Raw genomic sequence first — 19,725 nt, 5'->3', positions numbered from 1 at the left:
TCCCCACTCCCCGTGGGAGCGAGTCCCACATTCTCCCCACTCCCTGTGGGAGTGAGTCCCACATTCTCCCCACTCCCTGTGGGATCTAGTCCCACATTCTCCCCACTCCCTGTGGGAGCGAGTCCCACATTCTCCCCACTCCCTGTGGGAGTGAGTCCCACATTCTCCCCACTCCCAGTGGGAGTGAGTCCCACATTCTCCCCACTCCCCGTGGGAGCGAGTCCCACAATCTCCCCACTCCCTGTGGGAGTGAGTCCCACATTCTCCCCACTCCCCGTGGGAGCGAGTCCCACATTCTCCCCACTCCCCGTGGGAGCGAGTCCCACATTCTCCCCACTCCCTGTGGGAGTGAGTCCCACATTCTCCCCACTCCCTGTGGGAGCGAGTCCCACATTCTCCCCACTCCCTGTGGGAGTGAGTCCCAAATTCTCCACACTCCCTGTGGGAGTGAGTCCCACATTCTCCCCACTCCCTGTGGGAGCGAGTCCCACATTCTCCCCACTCCCTGTGGGAGTGAGTCCCACATTCTCCCCACTCCCTGTGGGAGTGAGTCCCACATTCTCCCCACTCCCCGTGGGAGCGAGTCCCACATTCTCCCCACTCCCTGTGGGAGTGAGTCCCACATTCTCCCCACTCCCTGTGGGATCTAGTCCCACATTCTCCCCACTCCCTGTGGGAGCGAGTCCCACATTCTCCCCACTCCCTGTGGGAGTGAGTCCCACATTCTCCCCACTCCCAGTGGGAGTGAGTCCCACATTCTCCCCACTCCCCGTGGGAGTGAGTCCCACATTCTCCCCACTCCCCGTGGGAGTGAGTCCCACATTCTCCCCACTCCCTGTGGGAGCGAGTCCCACATTCTCCCCACTCCCTGTGGGAGTGAGTCCCACATTCTCCCCACTCCCTGTGGGATCTAGTCCCACATTCTCCCCACTCCCTGTGGGAGCGAGTCCCACATTCTCCCCACTCCCTGTGGGAGTGAGTCCCACATTCTCCCCACTCCCAGTGGGAGTGAGTCCCACAATCTCCCCACTCCCCGTCGGAGTGAGTCCCACATTCTCCCCACTCCCAGTGGGAGTGAGTCCCACATTCTCCCCACTCCCCGTGGGAGCGAGTCCCACATTCTCCCCACTCCCTGTGGGAGTGAGTCCCACATTCTCCCCACTCCCTGTGGGAGTGAGTCCCACATTCTCCCCACTCCCTGTGGAAGTGAGTCCCACATTCTCCCCACTCTCTGGGTAAAGATGTTTCTCCTGAATTCCCCCCGATTGGGTTGATTAGTCTCGGTCTTGTATTGACGGCCCCCCGGGTTCTGGTCTCTCCCCCCCTCCCCCGACACAAGTGGAAACATCTTCTCTACATCGACCCCGTCGAAACCCCCTTCATCATTTCACACACCTCGATCAGGTCACCCCCTCAGCTTCGTTTCTCGTGAGCAGATGCCCCCTCACCCCCCACCCCCACCCCGCCCATTCTCTCCTCCCCGCCCCCCCCCCCCCCCCCCCCGCCCCCCCCCCCCCACCTCCCCCCACCCCCCGGTCTGCTCAATCTTTCCCGAGATTTAGAATCTCTCAGTTCTGGGATCGTCCTTGTACCTCGTCAAGTGTTTTGATATCCTTCGATAATACAGAGACTGGAACTGTGCACAGTGCTCCCAGTGTGGGTCTAACCAAGGGATATGGAGACTGGAACTGTGCACAGTGCTCCCAGTGTGGGTGTAACCGAGGGATATGGAGACTGGAACTGTGCACAGTGCTCCCACTGTGGGTGTAACCAAGGGATATGGAGACTGGAACTGTGCACAGTGCTCCCAGTGTGGGTGTAACCAAGGGATATGGAGACTGGAACTGTGCACAGTGCTCCCACTGTGGGTGTAACCAAGGGATATGGAGACTGGAACTGTGCACAGTGCTCCCAGTGTGGGTCTAACCAAGGGATATGGAGACTGGAACTGTGCACAGTGCTCCCAGTGTGGGTCTAACCAAGGCATATGGAGACTGGAACTGTGCACAGTGCTCCCAGTGTGGGTCTAACCGAGGGATATGGAGACTGGAACTCTGCACAGTGCTCTCAGTGTGGGTGTAACCAAGGGATATTGAGACCGGAACTGTGCACAGTGCTCCCAGTGTGGGTCTAACCAAGGGATATGGAGACTAGAACTGTAGAAAGTGCTCCCAGTGTGGGTGTAACCAAGGGATATGGAGACTGGAACTGTGCACAGTGCTCCCAGTGTGGGTCAAACCGAGGGATATAGAGACCGGAACTGTGCCCAATGCTCCCAGTGTGGGTGTAACCAAGGGATATGGAGACCGGAACTGTGCACAGTGCTCCCAGTGTGGGTCTAACCAAGGGATATGGAGACTGGAACTGTGCACAGTGCTCCCAGTGTGGGTCTAACCAAGGGATACGGACACTGGAACTGTGCACAGTGCTCCCAGTGTGGGTCAAACCGAGGGATATAGAGACCGGAACTGTGCACAATGCTCCCAGTGTGGGTCTAACCAAGGGATATGGAGACCGGAACTGTGCACAGTGCTCCCAGTGTGGGTCTAACCAAGGGATATGGAGACCGGAACTGTACACAGTGCTCACAGTATGGGTGTAACCAAGGGATATGGAGACTGGAACTGTGCACAGTGCTCCGAGTGTGGGTGTAACCAAGGGATATGGAGACGGGAACTGTGCACAGTGCTCCCACTGTGGGTGTAACCAAGGGATATGGTGACTGGAACTGTGCACAGTGCTCCCAGTGTGGGTCTAACCAAGGGATATGGAGACTGGAACTGTGCACAGTGCTCCCACTGTGGGTGTAACCAAGGGATATGGAGACTGGAACTGTGCACAGTGCTCCCAGTGTGGGTCTAACCAAGGGATATGGAGACTGGAACTGTACACAGTGCTCCCAGTGTGGGTCTAACCAAGGGATATTGAGACTGGAACTGTGCACAGTGCTCCCAGTGTGGGTCTAACCAAGGGATATGGAGACTGGAACTGTGCACAGTGCTCCCAGTGTGGGTCTAACCAAGGGATATGGAGACTGGAACTGTGCACAGTGCTCCCAGTGTGGGTGTAACCAAGGGATATGGAGACTGGAACTGTGCACAGTGCTCCCAGTGTGGGTCTAACCGAGGGATATGGAGACTGGAACTGTGCACAGTGCTCCCAGTGTGGGTGTAACCAAGGGATACGGAGACTGGAACTGTGCACAGTGCTCCCAGTGTGGGTCTAACCGAGGGATATGGAGACTGGAACTGTGCACAGTGCTCCCAGTGTGGGTCTAACCAAGGGATACGTAGACTGGAACTGTGCACAGTGCTCCCAGTGTGGGTCTAACCGAGGGATATGGAGACTGGAACTGTGCACAGTGTTCCCAGTGTGGGTCTAACCGAGGGATATGGAGACTGGAACTGTGTACAGTGCTCTCAGTGTGGGTCTAACCAAGGGATATGGATATTGGAACTGTGCACAGTGCTCTCAGTGTGGGTCTAACCAAGGGATATGGAGACTGGAACTGTGCACAGTGCTCTCAGTGTGGGTCTAACCAAGGGATATGGATATTGGAACTGTGCACAGTGCTCCCAGTGAGGGTCTAACCAAGGGATATGGAGACTGGAACTGTGCACAGTGCTCCCAGTGTGGGTCTAACCAAGGGATATGGAGACTGGAACTGTGCACAGTGCTCCCAGTGTGGGTCTAACCGAGGGATATGGAGACTGGAACTGTGCACAGTGCTCCCAGTGTGGGTCTAACCGAGGGATATGGAGACTGGAACTGTGCACAGTGCTCCCAGTGAGGGTCTAACCGAGGGATATGGAGACTGGAACTGTGCACAGTGCTCCCAGTGTGGGTCTAACCGAGGGATATGGAGACTGGAACTGTGCACAGTGCACCCAGTGTGGGTCTAACCAAGGGATATGGAGACTGGAACTGTGCACAGTGCTCCCAGTGTGGGTGTAACCGAGGGATATAGAGACTGGAACTGTGCACAGTGCTCCCAGTGTAGGTCTAACCAAGGGATATGGAGACTGGAACTGTGCACAGTGCTCCCAGTGTGGGTCTAACCGAGGGATATGGAGACTGGAACTCTGCACAGTGCTCTCAGTGTGGGTGTAACCAAGGGATATTGAGACCGGAACTGTGCACAGTGCTCCCAGTGTGGGTCAAACCAAGGGATATGGAGACTGGAACTGTGCACAGTGCTCTCAGTGTGGGTGTAACCAAGGGATATGGAGACTGGAACTGTGCACAGTGCTCCCAGCGTGGGTGTAACCAAGGGATATGGAGACTGGAACTGTGCACAGTGCTCTCAGTGTGGGTCGAACCAAGGGATACGGAGACTGGAACTGTGCACAGTGCTCCCAGTGTGGGTCAAACCGAGGTATATAGTGACTGGAACTGTGCACAGTGCTCTCAGTGTGGGTCTAACCAAGGGATATGGAGACAGGAACTGTGCACAATGCTCCCAGTGTGGGTCTAACCAAGGGATATGGAGACCGGAACTGTGCACGGTGCTCCCAGTGTGGGTCTAACCAAGGGATATGGAGACCAGAACTGTACACAGTGCTCACAGTATGGGTGTAACCAAGGGTAATGGAGACTGGAACTGTGCACAGTGCTCCCACTGTGGGTGTAACCAAGGGATATGGTGACTGGAACCGTGCACAGTGCTCCCACTGTGTGTGTAACCAAGGGATATGGAGACTGGAACTGTGCACAGTGCTCCCAGTGTGGGTGTAACCAAGGGATATGGAGACTGGAACTGTGCACAGTGCTCCCAGTGTGGGTCAAACCAAGGGATATGGAGACTGGAACTGTGCACAGTGCTCCCAGTGTGGGTCTAACCAAGGGATATGGAGACTGGAACTGTGCACAGTGCTCCCAGTTTGGGTCTAACCAAGGGGTATGGAGACTGGAACTGTGCACAGTGCTCCCAGTGTGGGTCAAACCAAGGGATATGGAGACTGGAACTGTGCACAGTGCTCCCAGTGTGGGTGTAACCAAGGGATATGGAGACTGGAATTGTGCACAGTGCTCCCAGTGTGGGTCTAACCAAGGGGTATGGAGACTGGAACTGTGCACAGTGCTCCCAGTGTGGGTCTAACCGAGGGATATGGAGACTGGAACTGTGCACAGTGCTCCCAGTGTGTGTCAAACCAAGGGATATGGAGACTGGAACTGTGCACAGTGCTCTCAGTGTGTGTCTAACAAAGGGATATGGAGACTGGAACTGTGCACAGTGCTCCCAGTGTGGGTCAAACCAAGGGATATGGAGACAGGAACTGTGCACAGTGCTCCCAGTGTGGGTGTAACCAAGGGATATGGAGACTGGAACTGTGCACAGTGCTCCCAGTGTGGGTGTAACCAAGGGATATGGAGACTGGAACTGTGCACAGTGCTCCCAGTGTGGGTCTAACCAAGGGATATGGAGACTGGAACTGTGCACAGCGCTCCCACTGTGGGTGTAACCAAGGGATATGGTGACTGGAACTGTGCACAGTGCTCCCAGTGTGGGTCTAACCAAGGGATATGGAGACTGGAACTGTGCACAGTGCTCCCACTGTGGGTGTAACCAAGGGATATGGAGACTGGAACTGTGCACAGTGCTCCCAGTGTGGGTCTAACCAAGGGATATGGAGACTGGAACTGTACACAGTGCTCCCAGTGTGTGTCTAACCAAGGGATATGGAGACTGGAACTGTGCACAGTGCTCCCAGTGTGGGTCTAACCAAGGGATATGGAGACTGGAACTGTGCACAGTGCTCCCAGTGTGGGTCTAACCAAGGGATATGGAGACTGGAACTGTGCACAGTGCTCCCAGTGTGGGTGTAACCAAGGGATATGGAGACTGGAACTGTGCACAGTGCTCCCAGTGTGGGTCTAACCGAGGGATATGGAGACTGGAACTGTGCACAGTGCTCCCAGTGTCGGTGTAACCAAGGGATACGGAGACTGGAACTGTGCACAGTGCTCCCAGTGTGGGTCTAACCGAGGGATATGGAGACTGGAACTGTGCACAGTGCTCCCAGTGTGGGTCTAACCAAGGGATACGTAGACTGGAACTGTGCACAGTGCTCCCAGTGTGGGTGTAACCAAGGGATATGGAGACTGGAACTATGCACAGTGCTCCCAGTGTGGGTCTAACCGAGGGATATGGAGACTGGAACTGTGCACAGTGCTCCCAGTGTGTGTCAAACCAACGGATCTGGAGACTGGAACTGTGCACAGTGCTCTCAGTGTGTGTCTAACAAAGGGATATGGAGACTGGAACTGTGCACAGTGCTCCCAGTGTGGGTCAAACCAAGGGATATGGAGACAGGAACTGTGCACAGTGCTCCCAGTGTGGGTGTAACCAAGGGATATGGAGACTGGAACTTTGCACAGTGCTCCCAGTGTGGGTGTAACCAAGGGATATGGAGACTGGAACTGTGCACAGTGCTCCCAGTGTGGGTCTAACCAAGGGATATGGAGACTGGAACTGTGCACAGTGCTCCCAGTGTGGGTCTAACCGAGGGATATGGAGACTGGAACTGTGCACAGTGCTCCCAGTGTCGGTGTAACCAAGGGATACGGAGACTGGAACTGTGCACAGTGCTCCCAGTGTGGGTCTAACCGAGGGATATGGAGACTGGAACTGTGCACAGTGCTCCCAGTGTGGGTCTAACCAAGGGATACGTAGACTGGAACTGTGCACAGTGCTCCCAGTGTGGGTCTAACCGAGGGATATGGAGACTGGAACTGTGCACAGTGTTCCCAGTGTGGGTCTAACCGAGGGATATGGAGACTGGAACTGTGCACAGTGCTCTCTGTGTGGGTCTAACCAAGGGATATGGATATTGGAACTGTGCACAGTGCTCTCAGTGTGGGTCTAACCAAGGGATATGGAGACTGGAACTGTGCACAGTGCTCCCAGTGTGGGTCAAACCAAGGGATATGGAGACAGGAACTGTGCACAGTGCTCCCAGTGTGGGTGTAACCAAGGGATATGGAGACTGGAACTTTGCACAGTGCTCCCAGTGTGGGTGTAACCAAGGGATATGGAGACTGGAACTGTGCACAGTGCTCCCAGTGTGGGTCTAACCAAGGGATATGGAGACTGGAACTGTGCACAGTGCTCCCAGTGTGGGTCTAACCGAGGGATATGGAGACTGGAACTGTGCACAGTGCTCCCAGTGTCGGTGTAACCAAGGGATACGGAGACTGGAACTGTGCACAGTGCTCCCAGTGTGGGTCTAACCGAGGGATATGGAGACTGGAACTGTGCACAGTGCTCCCAGTGTGGGTCTAACCAAGGGATACGTAGACTGGAACTGTGCACAGTGCTCCCAGTGTGGGTCTAACCGAGGGATATGGAGACTGGAACTGTGCACAGTGTTCCCAGTGTGGGTCTAACCGAGGGATATGGAGACTGGAACTGTGCACAGTGCTCTCTGTGTGGGTCTAACCAAGGGATATGGATATTGGAACTGTGCACAGTGCTCTCAGTGTGGGTCTAACCAAGGGATATGGAGACTGGAACTGTGCACAGTGCTCTCAGTGTGGGTCTAACCAAGGGATATGGATATTGGAACTGTGCACAGTGCTCCCAGTGAGGGTCTAACCAAGGGATATGGAGACTGGAACTGTGCACAGTGCTCCCAGTGTGGATCTAACCAAGGGATATGGAGACTGGAACTGTGCACAGTGCTCCCAGTGTGGGTCTAACCGAGGGATATGGAGACTGGAACTGTGCACAGTGCTCCCAGTGTGGGTCTAACCGAGGGATATGGAGACTGGAACTGTGCACAGTGCTCCCAGTGTGGGTCTAACCGAGGGATATGGAGACTGGAACTGTGCACAGTGCTCCCAGTGTGGGTCTAACCGAGGGATATGGAGATTGGAACTGTGCACAGTGCACCCAGTGTGGGTCTAACCAAGGGATATGGAGACTGGAACTGTGCACAGTGCTCCCAGTGTGGGTGTAACCGAGGGATATAGAGACTGGAACTGTGCACAGTGCTCCCAGTGTAGGTCTAACCAAGGGATATGGAGACTGGAACTGTGCACAGTGCTCCCAGTGTGGGTCTAACCGAGGGATATGGAGACTGGAACTCTGCACAGTGCTCTCAGTGTGGGTGTAACCAAGGGATATTGAGACCGGAACTGTGCACAGTGCTCCCAGTGTGGGTCAAACCAAGGGATATGGAGACTGGAACTGTGCACAGTGCTCTCAGTGTGGGTGTAACCAAGGGATATGGAGACTGGATCTGTGCACAGTGCTCCCAGCGTGGGTGTAACCAAGGGATATGGAGACTGGAACTGTGCACAGTGCTCTCAGTGTGGGTCTAACCAAGGGATACGGAGACTGGAACTGTGCACAGTGCTCCCAGTGTGGGTCAAACCGAGGTATATAGTGACTGGAACTGTGCACAGTGCTCTCAGTGTGGGTCTAACCAAGGGATATGGAGACAGGAACTGTGCACAATGCTCCCAGTGTGGGTCTAACCAAGGGATATGGAGACCGGAACTGTGCACGGTGCTCCCAGTGTGGGTCTAACCAAGGGATATGGAGACCAGAACTGTACACAGTGCTCACAGTATGGGTGTAACCAAGTGTAATGGAGACTGGAACTGTGCACAGTGCTCCCACTGTGGGTGTAACCAAGGGATATGGTGACTTCAACCGTGCACAGTGCTCCCACTGTGGGTGTAACCAAGGGATATGGAGACTGGAACTGTGCACAGTGCTCCCAGTGTGGGTGTAACCAAGGGATATGGAGACTGGAACTGTGCACAGTGCTCCCAGTGTGGGTCAAACCAAGGGATATGGAGACTGGAACTGTGCACAGTGCTCCCAGTGTGGGTCTAACCAAGGGATATGGAGACTGGAACTGTGCACAGTGCTCCCAGTTTGGGTCTAACCAAGGGGTATGGAGACTGGAACTGTGCACAGTGCTCCCAGTGTGGGTCAAACCAAGGGATATGGAGACTGGAACTGTGCACAGTGCTCCCAGTGTGGGTGTAACCAAGGGATATGGAGACTGGAACTGTGCACAGTGCTCCCAGTGTGGGTCTAACCAAGGGGTATGGAGACTGGAACTATGCACAGTGCTCCCAGTGTGGGTCTAACCGAGGGATATGGAGACTGGAACTGTGCACAGTGCTCCCAGTGTGTGTCAAACCAACGGATCTGGAGACTGGAACTGTGCACAGTGCTCTCAGTGTGTGTCTAACAAAGGGATATGGAGACTGGAACTGTGCACAGTGCTCCCAGTGTGGGTCAAACCAAGGGATATGGAGACAGGAACTGTGCACAGTGCTCCCAGTGTGGGTGTAACCAAGGGATATGGAGACTGGAACTTTGCACAGTGCTCCCAGTGTGGGTGTAACCAAGGGATATGGAGACTGGAACTGTGCACAGTGCTCCCAGTGTGGGTCTAACCAAGGGATATGGAGACTGGAACTGTGCACAGTGCTCCCAGTGTGGGTCTAACCGAGGGATATGGAGACTGGAACTGTGCACAGTGCTCCCAGTGTGGGTCTAACCGAGGGATATGGAGACTGGAACTGTGCACAGTGCTCCCAGTGTGGGTCTAACCGAGGGATATGGAGACTGGAACTGTGCACAGTGCTCCCAGTGTGGGTCTAACCGAGGGATATGGAGACTGGAACTGTGCACAGTGCTCCCAGTTTGGGTTTAACCGAGGGATATGGAGACTGGAACTGTGCACAGTGCTCCCAGTGTGGGTCTACCCAAGGGATATGGAGACTGGAACTGTGCACAGTGCTCCCAGTGTGGGCCTAACCAAGGGATATGGAGACTGGAACTGTGCACAGTGCACCCAGTGTGGGTGTAACCAAGGGATATGGAGACTGAAACTGTGCACAGTGCTCCCAGTGTGGGTGTAACCAAGGGATATGGAGACTGGAACTGTGCACAGTGCTCCCAGTGTGGGTCTAACCAAGGGGTATGGAGACTGGAACTGTGCACAGTGCTCCCAGTGTGGGTCTAACCGAGGGATATGGAGACTGGAACTGTGCACAGTGCTCCCAGTGTGGGTCTAACCGAGGGATATGGAGACTGGAACTGTGCACAGTGCTCCCAGTTTGGGTTTAACCGAGGGATATGGAGACTGGAACTGTGCACAGTGCTCCCAGTGTGTGTCTAACCAAGGGATATGGAGACTGGAACTGTGCACAGTGCTCCCAGTGTGGGTCTAACCAAGGGATATGGAGACTGGAACTGTGCACAGTGCTCCCAGTGTGGGCCTAACCAATGGTTATGGAGACTGGAACTGTGCACAGTGCTCCCAGTTTGGGTTTAACCGAGGGATATGGAGACTGGAACTGTGCACAGTGCTCCCAGTGTGGGTGTAACCAAGGGATATGGAGACTGGAACTGTGCACAGTGCTCCCAGTGTGGGTGTAACCAAGGGATATGGAGACTGGAACTGTGCACAGTGCTCCCAGTGCGGGTCTAACCAAGGGGTATGGAGACTGGAACTGTGCACAGTGCTCCCAGTGTGGGTCTAACCGAGGGATATGGAGACTGGAACTGTGCACAGTGCTCCCAGTGTGGGTCTAACCGAGGGATATGGAGACTGGAACTGTGCACAGTGCTCCCAGTTTGGGTTTAACCGAGGGATATGGAGACTGGAACTGTGCACAGTGCTCCCAGTGTGGGTCTACCCAAGGGATATGGAGACTGGAACTGTGCACAGTGCTCCCAGTGTGGGTCTACCCAAGGGATATGGAGACTGGAACTGTGCACAGTGCTCCCAGTGTGGGCCTAACCAAGGGATATGGAGACTGGAACTGTGCACAGTGCTCCCAGTGTGGGTGTAACCAAGGGATATGGAGACTGGAACTGTGCACAGTGCTCCCAGTGTGGGTGTAACCAAGGGATATGGAGACTGGAACTGTGCACAGTGCTCCCAGTGTGGGTCTAACCAAGGGGTATGGAGACTGGAACTGTGCACAGTGCTCCCAGTGTGGGTCTAACCGAGGGATATGGAGACTGGAACTGTGCACAGTGCTCCCAGTGTGGGTCTAACCGAGGGATATGGAGACTGGAACTGTGCACAGTGCTCCCAGTTTGGGTTTAACCGAGGGATATGGAGACTGGAACTGTGCACAGTGCTCCCAGTGTGGGTCTAACCAAGGGATATGGAGACTGGAACTGTGCACAGTGCTCCCGGTGTGGGTCTAACCAAGGGATATGGAGACTGGAACTGTGCACAGTGCTCCCAGTGTGGGCCTAACCAATGGTTATGGAGACTGGAACTGTGCACAGTGCTCCCAGTTTGGGTTTAACCGAGGGATATGGAGACTGGAACTGTGCACAGTGCTCCCAGTGTGGGTCTAACCAAGGGGTATGGAGACTGGAACTGTGCACAGTGCTCCCAGTGTGGGTCTAACCGAGGGATATGGAGACTGGAACTGTGCACAGTGCTCCCAGTGTGGGTCTAACCGAGGGATATGGAGACTGGAACTGTGCACAGTGCTCCCAGTTTGGGTTTAACCGAGGGATATGGAGACTGGAACTGTGCACAGTGCTCCCAGTGTGGGTCTAACCAAGGGATATGGAGACTGGAACTGTGCACAGTGCTCCCAGTGTGGGTCTAACCAAGGGATATGGAGACTGGAACTGTGCACAGTGCTCCCAGTGTGGGCCTAACCAATGGTTATGGAGACTGGAACTGTGCACAGTGCTCCCAGTTTGGGTTTAACCGAGGGATATGGAGACTGGAACTGTGCACAGTGCTCCCAGTGTGGGTGTAACCAAGGGATATGGAGACTGGAACTGTGCACAGTGCTCCCAGTGTGGGTGTAACCAAGGGATATGGAGACTGGAACTGTGCACAGTGCTCCCAGTGTGGGTCTAACCGAGGGATATGGAGACTGGAACTGTGCACAGTGCTCCCAGTGTGCGTCTAACCGAGGGATATGGAGACTGGAACTGTGCACAGTGCTCCCAGTTTGGGTTTAACCGAGGGATATGGAGACTGGAACTGTGCACAGTGCTCCCAGTGTGGGTCTAACCAAGGGATATGGAGACTGGAACTGTGCACAGTGCTCCCAGTGTGGGTCTAACCAAGGGATATGGAGACTGGAACTGTGCACAGTGCTCCCAGTGTGGGTCTATCCGAGGGATATGGAGACTGGAACTGTGCACAGTGCTCCCAGTGTGGGTCTAACTGAGGGATATGGAGACTGGAACTGTGCACAGTGCTCCCAGTGTGGGTCTAACCAAGTGATATGGAGACTGGAACTGTGCACAGTGCTCCCAGTGTGGGCCTAACCAAGGGTTATGGAGACTGGAACTGTGCACAGTGCTCCCAGTGTGGGTCTAACCGAGGGATATGGAGACTGGAACTGTGCACAGTGCTCCCAGTGTGGGTCTAACCGAGGGATATGTAGACTGGAACTGTGCACAGTGCTCCCAGTGTGGGGGTAACCAAGGGATATTGATACTTCTCTGTTTTTAATTGAGACCTTGGCAGCTTTGGAGAGCCTGGTTGAAGCGTTGCTGCCGCATCACCCTGTGAATGAACATCTCCCCATGTTGCCCCTGAACCAAATCTACAGCCCCCCCCCCCCCCGCCCCAGGGTGCGGGGGGGGGGGTGGGTGGGGGCGGGGGGGGTGGGGGGTGCGGGGGGGGCGGGGGGGCCTTTGAGTTCCTCCACATTAACAAGATCCGTCTCCGGGCTACCAGGGAGGGAAAGGCCAGGACGTCGGCCTCTTTCGCCCCCTCAACTCCCGGCTCTTCCGACACTGCAAAGATCGCCACCTCCGGACTCGGCACCACCCGTGTTTTTAGCACCGTGGACATTGCCTGAGCAAAACCCTGCCAAAACCCTCTAAGCTTCGGGCATGCCCAGAACATGTGGACATGGTTTGCTGGGCTTCCCGCACACCTCGCACACCTATCCTCTACCCCGAAAAATTGCTCATCTGGGCCACCGTCATGTGTGCCTGGTGGGCGACCTTAAACTGTTTCAGGCTAAGCCTGGCGCACGATGAGGATGTATTAACCCTGCTTAGGGCATCCGCCCACAGACCCGCCTCTATCTCACCTCCAAGCTCGTCCTCCCACTTGCCCTTAAGCTCCTCCACCGGAGTTTCCTCCGATTCCAAAAGTTTCTGGTAGATATCTGATACCTTCCCCTCTCCCACCCAGGTACCGGAGACCACTCTGTCCTGTATCCCCCGTGGTGGCAGTAGCGGGAAGGCCGGAACCTGCCTTCTCAGGAAGTCTCGCACCTGCAGATACCTAAACCCATTCCCTGCTGGCAATTTAAATTTATCCTCCGAGGCTTTCAAGCTGGGGAAGCTCCCGTCTATACATAGATCCTCCATCCTCCTAATTCCTGTCCTTTGCCATCCCCGGAACCCACCATCCAGCCTACCAGGTACAAACCGATAGCTATTAGAAATCGGGGTCCAAATCGATGCTCCCTCCCCTCCCTTATATCACCTCTGCTGCCCCCAGATTCTCAGAGCCGCCACCATCACCGGACTTGTGGAGTACCGGGCCGGCGAGAACGGAAGAGGTGCCGTTACCAGTGCTCCCAAACTGGTGTCTTTGCATGACGCCGCCTCCATCCGCTCCCACACCGACCCCTCCCCCACCACCCACTTCCTAATCATGGCTATATTCGCCGCCCAGTAGTAATTGCAGAAGTTCGGCAGCCCCAACCCACCCTCCCCCCGACTGCGCTCCAGCAACACTTTCTTCACTCGCGGGGTTTTACCCGCCCACACAAAGCCCAAAATGATCTTATTCACCCGTTTGATAAAGGCCCTCGGGATGAAGATGGGGAGGCACTGGAAGACAAACAAAAATCTGGGGAGGACCGTCATTTTCACCGTCTGTACCCTCCCCGCCAGTGATAGCGGGAGCATGTCCCATCTCTTAAAGTCCTCTACCATTTGTTCTACCAGCCGGGATAGGTTTAACTTGTGCAGTGCCTCCCATTCCCAGGCCACCTGGATTCCCAGATATCGAAAGCTCTTCCCTATCATTCTAAGCAGCAGCTCTCCCAGTCTCTTCTCCTGCCCTCTTACCTGGATCGCGAACATCTCGCTTTTCCCCAGGTTCAATTAATACCGCGAAACATTACCAAATTCCCCGAGGATCCGCATAACTTCCCCCATCCCCTCCAATGGGTCTGAGATGTACAAGAGCAGGTCATCTGCGTAGAGCGAGACCCGGTGCTCCACCCCCCCCCTGAACCAGCCCTTTCCAGTTCCTAGAGGCTCTTAACGCCATGGCCAATGGCTCTATGGCCAGAGCAAACAGTAGCGGGGAGGGGGGGGCACCCTTGCCTCGTCCCTCGGTGTAGTTCAAAATACCCCGACCTCAGCCGGTTCGTACTCACACTCGCTCCTGGTGCCTGATCGAGCAACCGCACCCAGTCAATAAAGCCCTCACCAAACCCCAAACCTTCCCAGCCCCTCCCACAGGTAATTCCACTCCACCCGATCAAAAACCTTCTCCGCATCCATCGCCACCACCACCTCCGCCTCCTCTCCTTCTGAGGGCACCAGCAGAACATTTAGGAGACTCCAAACATTGGCCACCCTTTAGGGAACGGACAACATTTACTGACAAGGTGGAGTCTCTGTCGCCCTGTCGGTCACGGCTAACGCGATTGGCTTATACCCACAGGTGTGGCAGGAAACTGGAGTGCGCTCGTCACCAGGAAGTCAATCACTGGCTGTGGTTCTATGATGGAAATGGCTCCTGCCTCTCTGTGCAGAGCAAGATCCCGGCCAATGTCAGTCGAGAGGACAAGACGGAGGTAGGCCACGATATCTCCATGGCAACGCCATATTCAGGACACCACAGATTGTGCAGTCCGCTCCCTCGAAACCCAGAGGGTACTTGTCCCCATCAAACACTCCCAGGACAGGTACAGCACGGGGTTAGATACAGAGTAAAGCTCCCTCTACACTGTCCCCATCAAACACTCCCAGGACAGGTACAGCACGGGGTTAGATACAGAGTAAAGCTCCCCCTACACTGTCCCCATCAAACACTCCCAGGGCAGGTACAGCACGGGGTTAGATACAGAGTAAAGCTCCCTCTACACTGTCCCCACCAAACACTCCCAGGACAGGTACAGCACGGGGTTAGATATAGAGTAAAGCTCCCCCTACACTGTCCCCATCAAACACTCCCAGGGCAGGTACAGCACGGGGTAAGATACAGAGTAAAGCTCTCTCTACACTGTCCCATCAAACTCTCCCAGGACAGGTACAGCACGGGGTTAGATACAGAGTAAAGCTCCCCCTACACTGTCCCCATCAAACACTCCCAGGACAGATACAGTACGGGGTTAGATAGAGAGTAAAGCTCCCTCTACACTGTCCCCATCAAACACTCCCAGGACAGGTACAGTACGGGGTTAGATAGAGAGTAAAGCTCCCTCTACACTGTCCCCATCAAACACTCCCAGGACAGGTACAGCACGGGGTGAGATAGAGAGTAAAGCTCCCCCTACACTGTCCCCATCAAACACTCCCAGGACAGGTACAGCCCGGGGTTAGATACAGAGTAAAGCTCCCTCTACACTGTCCCCATCAAACACTCCCAGGGCAGGGACAGCACGGGGTTAGATACAGAGTAAAGCTCTCTCTACACTGTCCCCAACAAACACTCCCAGGACAGGTACAGCACGGGGTTAGATACAGAGTAAAGCTCCCCCTACACTGTCCCCATCAAACACTCCCAGGACAGATACAGCACGGGGTTAGATACAGAGTAAAGCTCCCTCTACACTGTCCCCATCAAACACTCCCAGGACAGGTACAGCACGGGGTTAGATACAGAGTAAAGCTCCCTCTACACTGTCCCCATCAAACACTCCCAGGACAGATACAGCATGGCGTTAGATACAGAGTAAAGCTCCCTCTACACTGTCCCCATCAAACACTCCCAGGACAGATACAGCACGGGGTTAGATACAGAGTAAAGCTCACTCTACACTGTCCCCATCAAACACTCCCAGGAGAGGTACAGCACGGGGTTAGATACAGAGTAAAGCTCCCTCTACACTGTCCCCATCACAACACTCCCAGGGCAGGTACAGCACGGAGCTAGATACAGAGTAAAGCTCCCTCTACACTGTCCCCATCAAACACTCCCAGGACAGGTACAGCGCGGGGTTAGATACAGAGTAAAACTCCCTCTACACTGTCCCCACACACACTCCCAGGACAGGTACAGCACGGGGTTAGATACAGAGTAAATCTCCCTCTACACTGTCCCCATCAAACACTCCCAGGACAGGTACAGCACGGGGTCAGATACGGAGTAAAACTCCCTCCACACTGTCCGCATCAAACACTCCCAGGACAGGTACAGCACGGGGTTAGATAGAGAGTAAAGCTCCCTCTACACTGTCCCCATCAAACACTCCCAGGACAGGTACAGCACCGGGTTAGATACAGAGTAAAGCTCCCTCTACACTGTCCCCATCAAACTCTCCGCGGACAGGTACAGCACGGGGCTAGATACAGAGTAATGCTCCCTCTACACTGTCCCCATCAAACACTCCCAGGATAGGTACAGCACGGGGTTAGATACATAGTAAAGCTCCCTCTGCACTGTCCCCATCAAACACTCCCAGGACAGGTACAGCACGGGGTTAGATACAGAGTAAAGCTCCCTCTGCACTGTCCCCATCAAACACTCCCAGGACAGGTGCAGCACGGGGTTAGATACAGAGTAAAGCTCCCTCTACGCCATCCCCATCAAACACTCCCAGGACAGGTACAGCACGGGGTTAGATACAGAGTAAAGCTCCCTCTACAGGGTCCCCATCAAACACTCCCAGGACAGGTACAGCACGGGGTTAGATACAGAGTAAAGCTCCCTCTACACTGTCCCCATCAAACACTCCCAGGACAGGTACAGCACGGAGTTAGATACAGAGTAAAGCTCCCTCTACACTGTCCCCATCAAACACTCCCAGGACAGGTACAGCACGGGTTAGATACAGAGTAAAGCTCCCTCTACACTGTCCCCATCAAACACTCCCAGGACAGGTACAGCACGGGGTTAGATACAGAGTAAATCTCCCTCTACACTGTCCCCATCAAACACTCCCAGGACAGGTACAGCACGGGGTTAGATACAGAGTAAAGCTCCCTCTACACTGTCCCCATCAAACACTCCCAGGACAGGTACAGCACGGAGTTAGATACAGAGTAAAGCTCCCTCTACACTGTCCCCATCAAACACTCCCAGGACAGGTACAGCACGGGGTTAGATACTGAGTAAAGCTCCTTCTACACTGTCCCCATCAAACACTCCCAGGACAGGTACAGCACGGGGTTAGATACTGAGTAAAGCTCCCTCTACACTGTCCCCATCAAACACTCCCAGGACAGGTACAGCACGGGGTTAGATACAGAGTAAAGCTCCCTCTACACGGTCCCCATCAAACACTCCCAGGACAGGTACAGCACGGGGTGAGATACAGAGTAAAGCTCCCTCTACACTGTCCCCATCAAACACTCCCAGGACAGGTACAGCACGGGGTCAGATACGGAGTAAAACTCCCTCCACACTGTCCGCATCAAACACTCCCAGGACAGGTACAGCACGGGGTTAGATAGAGAGTAAAGCTCCCTCTACACTGTCCCCATCAAACACTCCCAGGACAGGTACAGCACCGGGTTAGATACAGAGTAAAGCTCCCTCTACACTGTCCCCATCAAACTCTCCGCGGACAGGTACAGCACGGGGCTAGATACAGAGTAATGCTCCCTCTACACTGTCCCCATCAAACACTCCCAGGATAGGTACAGCACGGGGTTAGATACATAGTAAAGCTCCCTCTGCACTGTCCCCATCAAACACTCCCAGGACAGGTACAGCACGGGGTTAGATACAGAGTAAAGCTCCCTTTGCACTGTCCCCATCAAACACTCCCAGGACAGGTGCAGCACGGGGTTAGATACAGAGTAAAGCTCCCTCTACGCCATCCCCATCAAACACTCCCAGGACAGGTACAGCACGGGGTTAGATACAGAGTAAAGCTCCCTTTACACTGTCCCCATCAAACACTCCCAGGACAGGTACAGCACGGAGTTAGATACAGAGTAAAGCTCCCTCTACACTGTCCCCATCAAACACTCCCAGGACAGGTACAGCACGGGGTTAGATACAGAGTAAATCTCCCTCTACACTGTCCCCATCAAACACTCCCAGGACAGGTACAGCACGGGGTTAGATACTGAGTAAAGCTCCCTCTACACTGTCCCCATCAAACTCTCCGCGGACAGGTACAGCACGGGGCTAGATACAGAGTAATGCTCCCTCTACACTGTCCCCATCAAACACTCCCAGGATAGGTACAGCACGGGGTTAGATACATAGTAAAGCTCCCTCTGCACTGTCCCCATCAAACACTCCCAGGACAGGTACAGCACGGGGTTAGATACAGAGTAAAGCTCCCTCTGCACTGTCCCCATCAAACACTCCCAGGACAGGTGCAGCACGGGGTTAGATACAGAGTAAAGCTCCCTCTACGCCATCCCCATCAAACACTCCCAGGACAGGTACAGCACGGGGTTAGATACAGAGTAAAGCTCCCTCTACACTGTCCCCATCAAACACTCCCAGGACAGGTACAGCACGGGGTTAGATACAGAGTAAAGCTCCCTCTACACTGTCCCCATCAAACACTCCCAGGACAGGTACAGCACGGAGTTAGATACAGAGTAAAGCTCCCTCTACACTGTCCCCATCAAACACTCCCAGGACAGGTACAGCACGGGTTAGATACAGAGTAAAGCTCCCTCTACACTGTCCCCATCAAACACTCCCAGGACAGGTACAGCACGGGGTTAGATACAGAGTAAATCTCCCTCTACACTGTCCCCATCAAACACTCCCAGGACAGGTACAGCACGGGGTTAGATACAGAGTAAAGCTCCCTCTACACTGTCCCCATCAAACACTCCCAGGACAGGTACAGCACGGAGTTAGATACAGAGTAAAGCTCCCTCTACACTGTCCCCATCAAACACTCCCAGGACAGGTACAGCACGGGGTTAGATACAGAGTAAATCTCCCTCTACACTGTCCACATCAAACACTCCCAGGACAGGTACAGCACGGGGTTAGATACAGAGTAAAGCTCCCTCTACACTGTCCCCATCACAACACTCCCAGGGCAGGTACAGCACGGAGCTAGATACAGAGTAAAGCTCCCTCTACACTGTCCCCATCAAACACTCCCAGGACAGGTACAGCGCGGGGTTAGATACAGAGTAAAACTCCCTCTACACTGTCCCCACACACACTCCCAGGACAGGTACAGCACGGGGTTAGATACAGAGTAAATCTCCCTCTACACTGTCCCCATCAAACACTCCCAGGACAGGTACAGCACGGGGTCAGATACGGAGTAAAACTCCCTCCACACTGTCCGCATCAAACACTCCCAGGACAGGTACAGCACGGGGTTAGATAGAGAGTAAAGCTCCCTCTACACTGTCCCCATCAAACACTCCCAGGACAGGTACAGCACCGGGTTAGATACAGAGTAAAGCTCCCTCTACACTGTCCCCATCAAACTCTCCGCGGACAGGTACAGCACGGGGCTAGATACAGAGTAATGCTCCCTCTACACTGTCCCCATCAAACACTCCCAGGATAGGTACAGCACGGGGTTAGATACATAGTAAAGCTCCCTCTGCACTGTCCCCATCAAACACTCCCAGGACAGGTACAGCAC

General features: G+C 54.5%; 1 protein-coding gene across 1 annotated transcript in view; it reads left to right on the top strand.

The window, feature by feature from the left end:
• LOC140406257 (plexin-B1-like) overlaps positions 1 to 19,725 on the top strand; it is a gene marked incomplete at its 3' end in the record, with an annotated part of 71,408 nt that overhangs the window by 47,450 nt on the left and 4,233 nt on the right. The window contains exon 6 of the mRNA XM_072494375.1: positions 14,646 to 14,778. Within this exon, the coding sequence (XP_072350476.1) occupies positions 14,646 to 14,778 (133 nt within the window). The remainder of the gene's footprint in view (positions 1 to 14,645; positions 14,779 to 19,725) is intronic.

The sequence above is a fragment of the Scyliorhinus torazame genome, unplaced genomic scaffold (genome assembly GCF_047496885.1).
Source record: "Scyliorhinus torazame isolate Kashiwa2021f unplaced genomic scaffold, sScyTor2.1 scaffold_386, whole genome shotgun sequence".
Classification (NCBI taxonomy): domain Eukaryota; kingdom Metazoa; phylum Chordata; class Chondrichthyes; order Carcharhiniformes; family Scyliorhinidae; genus Scyliorhinus; species Scyliorhinus torazame.
Note: the sequence above shows the minus strand (reverse complement) of the source record. Positions and strands in the feature narration are given on the sequence as shown.